This window comes from Delphinapterus leucas, chromosome 7 (genome assembly GCF_059928025.1).
Source record: "Delphinapterus leucas isolate spDelLeu-1000000601 "Yukka" chromosome 7, BTC_Dleu_Yukka2, whole genome shotgun sequence".
NCBI lineage: Eukaryota > Metazoa > Chordata > Mammalia > Artiodactyla > Monodontidae > Delphinapterus > Delphinapterus leucas.
Window position 1 is genome coordinate 70,341,024 of NC_143135.1, and position 16,917 is coordinate 70,357,940.

A 16,917-nucleotide genomic window follows, 5' to 3' on the forward strand; every position below is an offset into this window, starting at 1 on the left:
CACACTGAGTGCTTACCATAACTTCCCATGATGCTTAAGGGCTTGGACTCTAGAGGCAGACCACGTGAGTTAGACGGGTGGTGTATCAGCTGTGTGACCTTGAGTGAGTCACTAACCTACTCAGTCCTCAGTTTTCTCACTTGTTAAATGGAGGTAATAAAAGAGTTTACCTTCTATTGTTATTGGGCGGATTAAATGAGATACTTCATATAAAGCACAAAGCTTGGCATGGTAGTGCCTCCAAAATGTTGGCCGATTAATTACTGTTACTACTAGTCATCATCCATCATTATATACTCCTTGCTAGACCTAAGGCTGACCCAAGGGTGAATGAGAGAGATCGATGACTCCAAGAATCTTGCAGTTGGTTAGTGATAATATTAACTCGTTCATTTAACAAATACTTATTGAGTACTGTTCCAGGCCTTGGGGACGTATTGTGCGCTCTGCCCCAAGCAGACAAATCTCGTGGCACTTACATTCTAGGGGCCACACACTCAGAGAATGGTATACAGTCTACGACATGGTAAGTGGTGTGTGAATGGTACTCACAAAATAGTTTATCAGATGGGGCTTTTCTAGCACAGGAACCTGCAGTTAGTAGGTCCTCAAACAATCAAAGGCACAGTGAATGAAAGAGTCAGATGAAAACTAATCCCAAGAGCACGTGTAGAAAAGGCTATACGTTGCGTTGCTGTCCGCGCCCCCCGGCAAAAGGTCAGAAGCACCTCGTTTTTCATCGCAGTGGTCTTGGCTAGGGCACAGGCATTGCTCCTGGCAGGGCTGCCTGCTAAGTCAGAAACCACCCTGTGCAGCGAGCACTTAAATCGCTAGCATGTTCCAACTTGCCAGTGCAATCATGGGTTGAACTCAGGATCTGAATCACCGGCAAGGCATCTGCCTGCCCAGGTGCAGAGTGACAGGAAATGGCATCTGGTGTTTTCTCACCCAGGACCAGATCAAGGAAAAGCCTCAGTCTGATTTTTGGCACCAGCCAATCCCCAGAAAGTTAGAAATGTGCCTGGGATTTATGAACATGGGTCAAACTCCTAACTGGAAGAAAACAAAGTCTGAGGGTAAGAATTTGAAGTGGTTGATCAGTGAGTCTAAATCCACACCTGATGTGACATTTACATAAATCAGTTTTTACCTTAATTTGCCTCTCCTCAGTGATTGTGTGGTTTGCGTGTTCATTAGGCCTTTCCCGTCTCTCCAGGGCTGTCATCCATAAAGGGCTCTGAAATCTTTAGGAGGAAATTACTCCACAAGTATCTATAATCAGATATTGTCATACTCATTCACACATACACAAATGGGTACACATGCATAAATACATACAGACACAATTTTTCTAATAGTAATTGGTAGTTATAGAAAATTTGAAAAATACAGAAGAGAGTAAAGAAGATGAGAAATTATTATTCTGCCATACAGACAAACACAGTTGATGCTTTTATTTCCTTTCAGTCTTTTTTCATACATAGATGATAGATAGATAGGCAGGCATAGTTGTGATAATGTATATAATTTTTGATTCTGGATTTTTCAGTTAACATTATAGAATAAGCATTTCCTTATAACATTTAAGAAAGCTTTATTAACCTCATTTCCAATGCCTGCTGATGCTATAATGACTCAGCAATAACCATGGATTGAGCTCAGAGCTGTATAAATGACTGAAAGCAGGTGGCCTGTTAGGGTCTTCAGTTCCTAGCATCCCAGCTGATTTAGGTGTAACTGGTGCCCTTCGTCTAAATCTTTTCTGTCCCAGCACACCTGAGGGATAGGAGTGGAGAAGGTACATGCACTTGTAGTTTAAATAGCGTCTCGGGGTACTCTGACACACACACCCCCAATCTCCACCCCAGCTTTGAGGATCACTGTCCAAATTCCGTGTTCCCTTTTCCTCTCCTCCTCCACTCAGCTCCGAGAGAAGCAGGCATACGTGGAGAAGGTTGAGAAGCTGCAGCAGGCCCTGACCCAGCTGCAGTCCGCCTGCGAGAAGCGGGAGCAGATGGAGCGGAGACTGCGCACCTGGCTGGAGAGGGAGCTGGACGCCCTGAGGACCCAGCAGGTGAGGGGCGGGGCCCTCGGAGTCTGGCGCATGCGTTCTGTGAAGGCCACGGAGCTGAGCACCTGCTGCCCGCCAGGCTCTGCGCTCTGCCCTGAGGGTTCAGGGGTAAACGAGAGCTTGCTGTCCTCCGTGGTCCAGCACAGAGGCCAGTGGAGGAACCAGTAAGTCCACTCACTGGAGAGACAAACGTCTTGACAGGGAGAAAGTGGTGACCCCTGGGGGCTGGGTATGGGGGAATGCGAGTGCAGACGGCTTCATAGCGCAGGACATTTGAGTTGGACTTCGAAGGATGAGTTTGTTGGCCATTCTTGGGGAAGCATCAGAGATAGAGGAGGAGTATGCGTGGAGGAGAGAGATGAGAGGCACGTGGTGGGTCCAGGACAGCTGGGGGCAGCCAGCTGGGGGAGCATACCAGCTGGAGGCAACGTCCAGTTTGTGGAGGGCTTTTGGTCAGGTTGAGAGACTGGATTTTTTTTTTTTCCTGTAGGATCAGGAGAGGAGCCCTCTGGTGGTGTCAGAGGAGGGGCTGGAGGAACAGATGTTGAAGTCAGGGGGGCCAGCCCGAAAGCTGTTAGTGTCATCTAGGGTGTAGTGACAGTGGGAATCCACGGGGGACCTAGAACGGGGGTGAAATTGGGAGGACCTGATCATCAGTGAGTTTTCAGAAGTAAAGGACAGGAAGGAGTCAGGACTATCCCTAGAAAATAATATTGGCCATAAGTTCCGTGTCCTTCTGCCTCTCCCTGTTTCTCCTGGTAACAGCTGTTCATGTAATTCAGCTGCAAATAAACTCAGAGTAAAACACCCCAGCCCAGGGTCCTCGTGGGCCTTGGCAAGAGGAGAAGTCCTGTAGCTGGGCCGGGCTCCGTTATAAGCGGGTCAAGGGCTCCTGGTGTGTCATCAGCCAGCGTGGTGGGCAAAGCCCTCTATGCAGCTGGTGAAGAGTGTGCTCTAAGTTTGGAACCAGGGAAATGCGAGACAGGACTCCATGGAATTATCTGGTGGATAGGGCATAGTGGTTATGGTTGAAACACTTGAAAACACTTGAAAGCATATGCTCTGGCCAGCTCAGCCCTTTCTCATGGCAGCGCACACAGTTCCCTCTGGGCGTATGTACTTGGCTGGAGATGGAGGTGTTAGCGAGATTGCCCAGAAAATCAAGGAGCCCACCCAGGCCCCTACCAACTTGGCTTAGTTGATAGCTCACAGGGAAGAGTGAGTCTGTCTCTGGACTTCTGATCCTTCTAACCTGTGCCGCATTCTCTGGCATTTCAGGGCCACCCTTCAGCCATTTTCTGTTGCTCCGTTATTGAGATCTTAAGTTCTCCAACTGGAGGGCAGGCTCTCTGGTGTCTGGTACTGTGCTGGCACCTGGTGGGTATTTATGAGTCTTTGGCTGACAGAATGGGCACATCTCAGTATTTAGAGCAAAAAAGAATGTTCTTTTCCAGTTAAAGTGCCACCCACACCCTATAGTTAAATTACTTATCCCTGGATCTTCTATTTTGAGTGCTATGAAAACAGACTCTTCATTCATTTCGGCTACTATACGTATTCTAAACTATATCTCTCCCATTGATTGCTTTTGGGATTTGTGCCAGTGGTATTGCTGTTGCAGGCAGTACTCTGATGAGCTGACTTTTTACATGTCTCCTTGCAAAAAAATGTAAGAGCTTCCCAAGAGGATATACTTAAAAATGGGATTTCTGGATAACAAATGGATATGCAAAACATCACTAGATATTGCCAGATCACTCTACAAAGTAAATATACCAATTTATCCAAAATGTATAAGAATGTCTTCCTGTACATTATCATCAACATTTAGTTTTACAAGATGTCTTTTTCTTTAAGAAAAAAAAAGGGGGGGATGAAAGAAACCAGACTCAGCTCCATTATCCTTGTTGTGTATCAAGAAGAAATGTGAATGAAGCATTATTTGAAAAATTTCTCTATTGCCACAGAGGACCATTCCCGTATGCACGCTCAGACCCACACACACTCAGGCCCATTTTTCTCCTCAGAGCAGCAAACACAGCTTTCCCACTGTTTGTAAAGGATGCTGTCAGATTTCGGCTGCCTGTGGAGGACAGAAGTTTCAGAATCAGGGCTGTCCTGGGGAATTACGTGGCTTGCATTTTGGACTTGTCTTCGGGAGCTGACAGCAGATCCCTAGATGTGTACGGCTGACATGAGACCAGAGAGGGGGGAGACAATCTTTAAACAGAACTTTGCTGCCCAGCATCTCTTTAAAATAATATTACAATTGTTTTTTTAATGAGAATGTTAATTTGTCTCCTCTGTTATGAAAGGCACTTGGGGATTTCCCTACTTTTCCCTGCTTTTGCCTACTCATTAAAAAGATGAGTATTATTTTTTATTTTTTCCTTTAATACTTCATTTTCTCATTTCACCAATGAGCATACATTATTCTATAACCAGAAAAGACAAAAGTGTTGTTACAAAGAAGTCCACCAAAATACCTTAATAGTTCCACGTGGCCAATACTATAGTTTGGTTCAACTCCTGCCTGCAGTCTGTGGACAAGTGTGGTGATCAGAGTTCCGCTGGCCCCCAGCAGGGGTGACCAGCGTCCACCCTGGAGCGTGGGGTCACCCGAGAAACTCTGCCTCTCTGATCTGCTTCCTCCTATTTAGTCTGAGGAGCTCACACATGTGTCCACCCCGGATGTGGGCAACCCACCTCGCACACTGCTCCTTCACCCCGGGGTCACCGTGGCATTTACCTGACCCCATTAGAAGGCATACTGAGGTCACACAAAATAAATAAAGCCCCTTGTCATCTCTCCCCTCAACAAAGCAGTGAGACCACACTGCCTGCCTCTTCCCATAGAGAATCATTCTGAAGGGACCATTGAGAGAACAGCTTAGAGCACTTTTGAATCAACACCCACGAGGGCTCTGCCGTAGACCCACGCCAGGACACAGCTGAGCCTCTCCACCCGGCCCTCTCCACACAGAGCCCCCAAGTGAGCTCCAGTTACTCCTGCAAGTTATTTCTTCTGGAACCTTCCAGAAGGGTGGGTAGGCTGGAGGTGAGCAGAGTGGCATGGAATCGTGAACTGAGTCAGAGCATAGGCTCGGGGGTTAGGCTGCCTTCTTCTCCTACTACAAAAGGGATCTTTCTGAGCCTTCACTTCCTTGTCTCTAAAATGGGGCACATAAATTATATTTACCGTATACTTGTAACTAAAAATAAGAAAATCTGCACAAAGTACTTACACAGTGCCTGACACTTAGCACTTGGTGAAGGAAGAATAACTATCATTGTTGTTCTTCTCTTCATTACCTTCAGAGTCATTTGATGGCTTAGGGCATCTCTGGTGCCCAAGTTACTCCAACTTTTCCAATCCCATTGAAAAAAAAAGTGACAAGTGTGGCTGGGCTAAGAAGTTCGGAGAGGGAAGATAGGTCAGGACACTAGGACCAGCAGGAAAGAGCAGCTCTCAATGAACAGGTTCTGTTATTAGAAGTAATCTCCCTCTACTTTGGGAGGCAAAGTGTGGTACTTAAGCATTCCTAGAAGTTGGGGGGAAGTGAAATAGAAATAATGGTAAAAGAGGAAGAGAACTTAACATTTTTAAGAACTCACAATCTTTTCTTTCTGGAAAAGAGCCGAAAGTAATTTTCACGTCTTACTTCCACAGGAGTCTTAGGAGGTAGAAGAAAGAAGTGGGGAATGTTCTTGAAGGGCAAAACAAGGAGCAGGGCAGCTAAGAGACCAGCCCAAGGTCATGTAGCAAATTTAGGCCTTTTCTCCCAGGTGAACACGCTGAGGGCAAAGATTTTTATCTGTATTGGTCACTGTGGCATCCCCTGCACAGGGTGCGTGCTTAGTAAATATTTGGTGACTAGCTGAACGGGCAGCAAAAGCTGGCCTGCCTGACCCTTAATCTGTTTTTCTGGGCGATGTATGTACCTGTTAGACTGTGCTATCTCTGAACTCTTGAGTGTCTAAATTCTTGCATTTATTTAAACAGCTCTTAAGGACCTGAGCAGGTCACCAGCCGAGGTGGCAACACAAGGGATTTGGATAGAAACCATAGATGGCAGCTAAGTGAGGCTGTGGGATCTTTTTTCTTGGAAAGTTTCTAACAGGGTAGTTTCTCATCTCAGCGGACTGGTTTGTTTGTCCTCCTGCCCTGAGGCCGGGTGCCTGGCTTGATGGGGTCGGTGGCTTCCTATACAGGCTGATGAGGACAGGTACATGCTTTCCACTCTATTCTGGCTTAAATGCCGGCCACTGGGCAGCTACCACTGGATCTTAGAATAACTTGTATTTGTAGCTTTCAAGAATCAAATAGAAGCACGTGGTCTACAAAAAGCCCGTAGGCCCGTTTGTTCTCTTCTGTCTGGTGGGATTAGGTTCCAGCAGTGCAGTTCAAATGCCCAGCTGTTGCTCTGGGTAATTTATGTGGTTCAGGGTGAAAGGTACCTCTCACCTTGCAAACAACCCTGCATTTAAAGTTTGTGATCACTGGGAAATAGGAGGGGAATGCATGTCCCAGGACAGAGAAGAGCTGGGATGAAATCCTTCTCCCCTTGAGCAGCTCAGGCCCGACTGGTTTCCTAACCCCGGGTTCCCGAGATGACCCATCTCCACCACTGGCCAGAAAGTCAAACCTCCTCGTCCTCTAAGTCATCTGTTTAGAGGAAATACTATCCCTGAGTTAGAAGGGAGAAAATCTGAAAAGGGAATATCCTCAACTCATGAGCTATTCAGATAACACAGCCGCTTTGTGTTGTGTTATCCGAATAACACTTCTCTCTTATGGACACAGATGGAGAGAAGGGGCTGGAAACTGAGTTTGACTTGCCTTAGAGGTTCTTCTGGTTAACACTGTACTTTGGTTAGCCCTTTAAAGTGTATTAAGTGCTTTCATGTTTATTATCCTATTTGATTGTTGGGCTTCCATCTGGGGCAGGTCTTAATTTCTGTTTCCCAGATGGGAGGCTGGGCAAGCATGCCCTTAAGGCATCTCACGCCCACTTCCTGTGCCTTCACATTCTATCTCCCAGCCTCAGGGGAAGCAAACAGCTGAATCACTTCCTTGAACTCTGGAGAAAGTGCCCTAGACCAGGAAGCCAAACTTTGTTCCTGTTCTGGTTCTTGGTATAAATTAACTGCAAGACATTGGACAAGCCACTTACTGTCATGCAAAGCTGGATATAGGCAGACAGACTCGGGTTTGAACCCTGACCCTGCTACTGATCAGCTTAGAGACAAGGAATAGTTCATTCGATCTCTCAGCAGCTTGGTTTTTCCATCTGTAAAATTGGGATAATACTCTGTTTTATAGAGCTCCCAGAGAATTAAATGAGATAGAGGAAGTGGGGATAGAGGTTGATGGTGTCAGAATCCACCCCCATTCGGGTCATCAGTGCTGGAGAAGGGAGCAAGGGTGAATGTGCTGCAGGATCTGGGTGAACCGTGCGTGCTCCACGTGGGTTACTCTGCCCACCCAGGGTCTACTTTATAGTCCCGATTCAGCATGAATATGTTACTTGGGCTTCCCTGGTGGCGCAGTGGTTGAGAGTCCGCCTGACGATGCGGGGGACGCGGGTTCGTGCTCCGGTCCGGGAAGATCCCACGTGCCGCGGAGCGGCTGGGCCCGTGAGCCATGGCCGCTGAGCCTGCGCGTCCGGAGCCTGTGCTCCGCAACGGGAGAGGCCACAGCGGTGAGAGGCCCGCGTACCGCAAAAAAAAAAAAAAAAAAAAAAAAGATGTTACTTCTTTCGCAACTCCAGAAACACGGAAACGGCCAGCCAGCCAGCCTGCCGGAATACAATGCCCCGGCCCTCATGGAACTCGTAAGGGAGAAGGAAGAGCGGATCCTGGCGCTGGAGGCTGACATGACCAAGTGGGAGCAGAAGTACGTAGAGGAGAGCGCCATCCGGCACTTCGCCATGAACGCTGCAGCCACTGCAGCGGCCGAGAGGTGAGTCTCGTGGAACTGTGCTGCTCGGAAAAGCACAGCTGGAAAAACACAGAGTGTAAAACGCAGAGTGTCCAGAGGGGTTCAGGGATGCATCCCAGGAAGTGAGAACAGTTAAAAATAATTATAAAGTGGCTGTGGTGCTAGTTGGAGAGCAAAGTGGTATAATGTTTCTGAGGAGGATTTTGGCAATATGTACGTCTCCTTTGGTTCCAAAATTCTAGTTCTCCACATTTATCTTAAGGAAATCATTATATTATATAAGTGCCTGAAGTTATATAAGTTTTTATCCCTGTGTGGTTGAAAACATCAATACATTTAAAATAGAGTAGAGCCCAACAAGAGGGATTCATTCAATAATTTCAGCTCCATCCACACAGCGGAGTACTATGTGGTCTTTAAGAATGATGCTGGGAAAGTATACTTTATGCTCTTCTAAACAGTGGGTATGTTTCACGGACCAGACAAGAATATGCAATCCTCATAACAGCCCTGAGAGTGGGAACTATTATTATCCTCATTTTGTGGGTGAAGCAATGAGGCTTAGAAAGATGCAGTGGTTTATTCCAGATCACACTGGTAGTAAGTGTTGAAATTTGTCTGACTTAAAGCCTGATTTCACTTGGTTTGCAGTCGTTTTCTGCTGCTGTCAGTTATTACCTCTGTTGCTTTATCTCCTTTGTTGCAGGCACACAGCCTTATTTTTTCTTTAAAAATTAGCTCGGAATGCTCGATAGTTCACAAAATAATCCCGTTAAGCTCTACCTCTGTCTGAATGAGCAGGTAGTTTCCCTTGACTGCTGGACCTCGCCTGACTTGCGTGGCTGTGCGTTCTGCCAGCCCTGCTTTTCACCCATAAGTTATTCAATATATTGAGCATTGAATTGTCCCTCTGCTGCGGACTATAGGTGTGTGACTGCACCAGCCTTTCTGAGTGTCACTTTATTCAGAACTTACCCAGTTTCTGAAATGGAAATTATAATTCTTGACTGGTTATGAGCAGGAAACCAGACCGTATTCCCCTGGCTGAGGACACTAAAGCCCCAATAACATTGTAAGTGCGTTACCTTGGAAGCATGACCCAGGGCCTTTATGGGTCATTGTTGTCTCAGCTCTTTTGATTTATCAGATTAATGCATGCTTGGGGTCCTAGGACGAATGGGACTTGAATGTAAAAGAAGTAGGGGAATGAACTGGTCTGAGGCATGAGACTCCTGGTTGGGCACAGGATGGGGGTGGGGGGATGTCGTGAGTAGAACCAGCCAGAGTGCACAGATGGTCAACCCCACTCACGCTGTGCTAGGCCCAGCCTTGGCCGTCATCCTTCGAGCAGGGGAAACACCTCTTGCCCTCAGAGAATAATCCTTTGGGATTTACCCAGCCCTGTTGCTCTCCTCCTCTGCTCTGTTTGAAGTCCTGGATGGATGGATGGATGGATGGATGGATGGGGACCCTTTCCACCATCCCTGCCTTCCCCCATTCTTTGCTTCCACATGTATCTGTTGAGCATCTAACAGTTCCATGGGGAACTACCCTCCCCTCTACCGACCACTGCTTCCCACAGTCTTGGGAAAAATCAGTTCAGAGGAGGTCATGTTTTTAGCTCCAATCTTAATGTTCTTTTCAAAGAAGACCTCTATAGTTTAGCATTGCTTTTCTGTTGACAAAAAGGGAGAAAAGGAAACTGAAGAAATTTTGAGAAAGGTCAAAATTCTAAGCTCTTATTGCCTAGATCTAAATGGCTGCATAAGAATTGGTAAAAATGGCTATTTCCGGCCATTAGTTTTGTGACGTCAGCTACTGCTACATACTTCATGTTTACAGGCAGTGATATTTGTAGTACAACTGATTTTGCTGTCTTGGTGCATTTTGGCACCACTGATCAGAACACTGAGAGGCTGGGCCTATTTTGTGTGGGCGGAGAAGCTTTTGAAACTTTTTGAGCATTTCAAAGTAATGTAATATTTTGCGGAGAGCTGTGTGTATTTACCTTTGAAGTCATTTTCGTCTAGTTGTACCTGCCGTCCTTGACACTATAAACGTGAATTTTTAAATTTGTCTCCAGCTCTACCTAAATTCTCCAAAAAAAAAAATCGGTTGAAAATGTTTCTGGCCACTAATTCCTATATGGATGATTTTTGTGTACCGTGCAGTGAATTTATAATTTTGTCAGTATGTTTGCTGGTTTTCTGTGTTATTTGGCTTTCTGGTTGGTTTGCAGCCAGTTTGCACTTAGCCACATTCTCACATGTGCCCTCGTCGTTGGTTTATTTTATCATTCTTGTACCTTTGCGGAGGCCGTCTTCATGAAGATACAGGAGACTTGGGAGCGTAGGGTGACGGTTACGGGCATGGACTTTGGAGTCAGAGATACCTGGATTTGAATCCCTTTCCACCTTCACTAACTGGGTGTTCTTGCAAGGTCACCCATTCGTTCATCTGTGAAATGAGGATAGTAATGCCTCCTGCACAAGTTCCTGAGAGAACTAAATGAGATACCACGGGTAGCATGCTTCACGCAGGCCCAGGCATGAAGGAAACGCTCGTTCATGGATAGCTGTTGTTAAAAGAGACAAAAGAAGGGCCCCCTCTTTTGCTTTTTTGGGTGTTCTAGAAAAGAGCTGTAAGATTTTAAATATGGTATGATTGTAACACTGGAATATGAAGTTAAAGGGATGTGAAATATTTGGCTGGATGATTTCTTACCAGTTTAAGATTCACTGATCAGAGACATTTTGGGCCTTTCAGCCTAAGACATACTTGGATCACTTAGATGGCGCAATTATCTTGTTTTTACCAGTCGTCATTAATTAGGAGTAATTAAATTGACAAAACCAGTGGCAGGAGGAACAGGTACCTTTGACCAGTGGTTTTCAGTCAGGCATCTGTTCCCGGCTACACTGCTTTGCAGTCTCCCTCTGTCTGTCCCTCCCCTCACTCTACCCCCTCGACTAGACTTTCCAAGGACAGGGTTTGTGTCTTCCTCATCTTTGTGCCCTGCTGCCCAGTACGGTTGTCACTCTGAACGGAGCTGAATCCTAGGCAGGGGCTCATAAAAGCGGTGAGCTCGAATGCGAACATGAAGGGGGCTTCAGCCGGAGCCTCGCTGTCCGGGAGGGCCAGTCTCCGTTTCAAGGATTTACTGAGTCCCCATTTACTGTAACATACTTGAAATAGCTGCTATATGGGTGAGAAATAGAAATAAAACTTGAACTCTGATTGAGAAAGTGAGAAAGGAGAAGTGAGTATGGAAGATTACAAGCTTAGAAATACTAACCATTATGGTAATATCAGTATCCGCATGTCAGTAGGTTAAACCTGTAGGTGTGCAGTAGTGTCCGTATTCAGAGCACGCCACATAGCTTAGAATTCAATGTCATTAGTAGAAGGGGCAGGGGATTTGGATTTGGGGGTTTTATTTTGTTTTCCTTAGATACTCTCTTAGTTCTAGCAATTTAGGGAGAGAATTGGCCAGGATTTAGGAGAGGGCAAGGGCTGAAGGAGTCTGTGGAGAGATATTTTTAGTGTGGCACCCTTGGACCCCTCCCCACGAGCATCATTCTCTGTGTTGCCAGGGACACCACGATCATCAACCACTCGAGGAACGGCAGCTATGGCGAGAGCTCGCTGGAGGCCCACATCTGGCAGGAGGAGGGGGAAGTGATGCAGGCCACCAGGAGATGTCAGGACATGGAGTACACGTAAGGGACAGCTGTGCGCGGCCACCAGGCTCCACTCTGGGCACTTCCCTCAAGACCCCAGTGGGGCCGCCAGCCTGATGTTTGCACTCACACTTCAGCCCTTTCCTGTTCTGAACAGCTTCAAGCTTGAGCTCTCCCTCCCACCCTGCCCCAGAGAGAAGGGAAAGAGTCTACTCAGCAACGGGCCTGGAGCCTGAAGTCATGTCCGATGCAGGTTTTAAGATGGAGGCTAATAACCAGAATTTAGATGCCCATGTGTTTTCTGGGTGTCTGTCTCTACAACATTCTAGACATTACCAGCTGGACAGGGGAAACATCATATTCCAAAGTCTCAGAGATTTTGAGCCAGGATTTATATATTCCAGCCAGAAATAAAGAACTTATATAGCTAATGCATTCTTCTCATGGACTAAAAACAAGACGTCCAACGGGCTTGGTGACATAATGGAGCTAGCCTGCCACCCACCCCCAGCCCTCCCCGCGGAGCCCTGGGAAGCTGAGCTTCTCGTTTTGCAGATGTGAAAATAGGACTGAGTGGCTGAGTCGTTGGTAAGCTCAGCAAGTTACTATTTGGGTTGTGAAAAGAACTCACGTGTTTTCTGATTCTCATCTTTGACCTTCAGGGAGGAAGACAACAGCTTCTCACAGAAAACCTGTCCGTCTATTTTTTTTTTTTCCCTCAGAAAATAGGGAAATGGACCCTCCTGAGCAGCCCACCCTGTGTGAGCCTTGAGTCTGTGTGCTTTCCTACTGCTTCTCCATGCCTCCCACTGCCAGGGTCCTAGACACAGTTCAGTCCAGGAGGTCCCTGCTGGGTGGCCGTGGTCGCTCAAACTGTGTGTCCTTGGGGTCCCAGGACATCCCAGAGTCTCCTGAGGGGCCAGAGAAGGTGCACCCTTTTCAGCTACTACAAAAGATCCGTCTTCTACAATTTGGAGATTGTAACTGAAGACTTACACTGCGTTTAACTCTCTGTCCTTGAATTATAATTAAAGTCCCTGGGCATCCTGAGAGAAATGTTCATGTTATTCTAGCCAGATGGCTTTTGATCATGACTTCTGTTTTGTTACACAGTATTAAAAATCTCCATGCCAAAATCATAGAGAAGGATGCCATGATTAAAGTCCTCCAGCAGCGATCCCGTAAAGACGCCGGGAAGACGGACTCCTCCAGCCTGCGGCCCGCTCGCTCTGTCCCGTCCATCGCTGCAGCCACTGGGACTCACTCCCGCCAGACCTCGCTCACCAGCAGCCAGTTAGCCGAGGAGAGGAAGGAGGAGAAGACCTGGAAGGGGAGCATAGGTGAGCCCCGCCCCTCTCTAGGAGAGCCCCACCCGTCCCCAGGCTAGCCCCGCCCCCTCAGGCAAGTCCCGCCCCTCCTGAGGTGAGGCTCTGAAGAGGAGGAGGCACACAAACATTGAGAGGCACCTCATCTGACCAAAGGAGTTCAGACACCCTTGTGGGAGCAGAAATATTGAGTATTCCCGAGTCTCAGTTTACTCGTATGTAAAGCGGGGAAGGATAATCAATCACACTTCGGTGGTGGAAACAAAGACCACCCCACCAGAGTCGCTGTTAACCACGGGTTGATTCACATCATAATTATCATCATTATTGTTGAAAGTTGAGGTGACCCTTAATGTAAAATGTTCTAATGGGAAAAACCCAGAGACCTCAGGCCTCTGAATTTGGCTCTGCCCCAGAACAGTGGTAAGACTGCTCCACCTCTGCTTCTGTGTCTCGCAGAGCAGGGCGGTGCCTGGAGGCGTCTGCCCTGCTGCACCCCATGGGGTCGTGGCAAGGGCGAAATGAGATAATGGAGAGAAAGCGCTTGGGAAGCAGTGCTCTCGAGTGCAAAGTTCTGGTGGCGGTGGTTTTGCTGCATTGTTGTTACACAGGCAGAATGTTGAGGAGAGTTCTGCAAACGTGTGGTCTCAGCCACGAACACGTTTCCTGGGGTGATGGAGGCTGGCTGGGTCTGGAGAGAAGCGGCAGAGCCGCCCGGCTCGCAGGCAGTGCTCCCTGACGTGCATCCTCCGCTCTTGTCCCCGGCACTCCACACCCCCAGGGGCCTGGCCCTTCTTTGATGCATTTCCCCGGCTCAGAGTGTGTTTTGTTTATCTAAGGAGCCCAGAGCCTGTTTTTCTCAAAACAGAACCCCAGAGGAGCCTGGCTGCTTCGTGCCAAAGGGGATAAGAGCTTCCAGAACGAACGTGACAGACTTGGGGTGATCAAAGGCACCCAGCCACAATCTCTGTTTGAAGTTCCCCCACGGGTTACTTCTGCAGCCCCTGCCCTCCAAGGAAATGCACTTCAAAGAGGACGCGTGTGGACAGCAGCTGGGATCTTCAAAGACCCTCCCAAGGACACTTAGCTCCCCACCCCAGTTAGAGAGGCTTGGAAGCGGTGCTCAGGCAGGCCTGGTAGGGGAGTCTGAATGTGCTCAGCTCGCATAGAAACCTCCCTGGCAGAGGCCAGTCTGTGACATCCACCCAGGCAGGCATTTCCCTGGGGTCTGTGCCTGTACCCTTAGCATCTGATGTGTCTCAACCAGGCCTGGGAGCCAGAGGACCCGGCTGCGGGAAGAGTTGCTGTGTTCTCTGCACTGGTGTTCCTCCTCGTTATTGTGATTGGTGTCCACGTGTCACAAAAACAGAGCGGGGCCCTCTGAGGTTCCAGGCAGAGGCACACAGTCAATTCGCAAAGGTACAGTGCACAGTCCCCAAAGTGTTTCCACAGTCTCTTGCCTGAGGGGCTCTGGAAGGAGGTAGAGGTGATGACATATACCTTCGTGATGGCTCAGGGGCTCCCAGGTGAGAAGACAGGCCAGTGACTTGGTTCCACAGAACATCCTTGCCAGACGGTGGCTTTTCACCAGACAGGGCGATGAGGTGGCAAGAACACAGAGTGGACTTAAAGGCAGGCACAGCTGGGTTCCAATCGCATTCCTGCTATTGATACTTCTAACTGTGGGATACTTACTACTCCAAGCTTCCATTTCCTTTTCTGTAAGACAAAGGATAACAACAGGCCCTACCTCATATGAAATGAGATGATGTGTGTGAAGCACCTAGCCAAAGCCCCTTGCTGCTCAAGGTGTGGTCCTTGGACCACGGCACCACCCTCTCCTGGGAGCTTCTTAGAGAAGCAGACTCTCAGGCCCCACCCACTGACTTGAATCTTCATCTTAACAATATATCCAAGTAATTGATAGGCACATTACTTTTTTTTTTTTTTTTTTTTTTGCGGTACGCGGGCCTCTCACTGTTGTGGCCTCTCCCGTCGCGGAGCACAGGCTCCGGACGCGCAGGCTCAGCGGCCATGGCTCACGGGCTCAGCCGCTCCTCGGCATGTGGGATCTTCCCGGACCGGGGCACGAACCCGTGTCCCCCTGCATCGGCAGGCGGACTCTCAACCACTGCGCCACCAGGGAAGCCCTGCACATTACATTTTGAGAAGCGTTGCTGTAGACAGACTGGATTGAGTTGCATTCTGTTACGAATGGGCATCTTGAAATAGCCCTGGCAAAGAGGCGTTATGAATTGCTGGCTCACTCAATACGTGAACAGACACTCAATTGTGCTTTACCGCATTTTCTACAGGCTAGTGTTCGGAGTGCTGGCACTGTTCTGAACGTGGGCCGTATTTCACCATCATAACAGTGACTGTTCTGTCCAGCTTTGTAGGAAGACACTGAGGAACAGGGACACCACAGCGCATCATGCCTCCCTTTTCCCCAGCCAGCCCGCCCTCTTCCTGCCCCAGCCTCTCTGCTCCTGGGGCGGGCAGGGAGGGAGAAGAGAGCAGAGTGGTCCTTCCCAGGAGCCCAGCTGGCTTCCTACTTCTTGGAGGACATGGCTCTCCATTGCAGGGATCTCTTTGGGGAATATTGTACACAGCTCTGTGTTGCCCTGACCAGGAAGCGTGTTTGTTTTGACCCGGGGCCTGTAGGAGACCATCCGTTACCAAGAGTGGAGGGGTGTCGGGGGCTATTAGGCAGAGCAGCTGGGACCGTGTCTAGGAGCAGGGAAGCCTTCAGGTTTTCTGAAGCACACAGCCACTGCCCAGGACGAGCCCTCCTGGGCCATATTAGGTAAAGCAAGCATCGCCTCTAGAACACTTTGCAGGAATGCCCTCACCCCTCGACACTCTGCCTATAAGGTGCCTCTTCTCCATTCTTCCATAGCACCCTGAGAATAATAGTATCCTATCATTTGTCATGTTATATTAGAACCAATTTACTTGACAACTCCTCCCCCGCCCCAGACTAGGTGTTTTGGTTTCGTTTTTAAAGAATGGCATTGAAAAAGCTGTTCTTCGGCCCTCAGGGTTGCTGCTGGGGAAGGAGCCCCATGAACACGCATCCACCCCCGTGCTGCCCACCCCGCCTGCCACAGCGCTATTTCCTGCGGCCCTTGTCACCTCGGCCAGCAGCGCCCATGCGAAGACAGGCAGCAAGGACAGCAGCACACAGACGGACAAGAGCGCCGAGCTCTTCTGGCCCGGTGTGGCCTCCCTGCCCACGCGCGGCCGGCTGAGCGGAACCCCTTCCAACAGCCCGGTCCTGAAGCACCCAGCGGCCAAGGGCACGGCAGAGAAGCTGGGTATGAGGTCCCCGCCTCCTCTCACGCTCCGGGGATCCTCAGCGCTCCCTGGCCTGAGAGGGGGAGGCTTCCGTTGAGCTGGGGAGGGAGCAGGGCTCCCAAGCAACTCTGACTTTACGGGTTATCTCATGATTATGGTTACCCTAATGCGCTTAGGCTCTGCATGCCCTTTATTATTCTGGAATTAAAATGTGTGTAGAGACTCCTCACTTATTAGCATTTAAAGGAGTCCACAAGTTGCATCTGTCCTTTTAGTGTATGCTTTGTAACTAGCCCTTCCCCAGAAGGTGTGCATACAGACGCTCCAGGGGATGTTAGGGAATTAGCTCCCCGCCCCCCCTCCGCCCCCAGTATATTTGGGAGCTGATACCAGGCACCACCAGGTCCATCAAGACCAACAGGTACAAAGGCATTGCCTTCAAGGTGTTTACTCGTCAAGGATTCGGGGTCGAGAGCACCTCCTGATTGAAGGAGAAGGTAGATTTAAAGTAGGCGAACTGGCCCAGTACTCAGGCCAGTTCTAAGGAGTTGCCGTCAAATATTTAAGAGAAGACAGCTTAGGGGGAGCTTGGCGATGAGTCCA

General features: G+C 48.7%; 1 protein-coding gene across 8 annotated transcripts in view; it reads left to right on the plus strand.

The window, feature by feature from the left end:
• The window catches only part of AMOTL1 (angiomotin like 1), a 161,471-nt gene that overhangs the window by 138,199 nt on the left and 6,355 nt on the right, over positions 1–16,917 (plus strand). For 7 of the 8 annotated variants that reach the window (XM_022561425.3, XM_089915410.1, XM_089915411.1 and 4 more), the window contains 5 exons: positions 1,925–2,074; positions 7,843–8,033; positions 11,606–11,731; positions 12,806–13,032; positions 16,059–16,334. In XM_022561425.3, coding sequence (XP_022417133.2) covers positions 1,925–2,074; positions 7,843–8,033; positions 11,606–11,731; positions 12,806–13,032; positions 16,059–16,334 — 970 coding nt within the window. The remainder of the gene's footprint in view (positions 1–1,924; positions 2,075–7,842; positions 8,034–11,605; positions 11,732–12,805; positions 13,033–16,058; positions 16,335–16,917) is intronic. The other variant, XM_089915409.1, reaches the window with a different exon arrangement.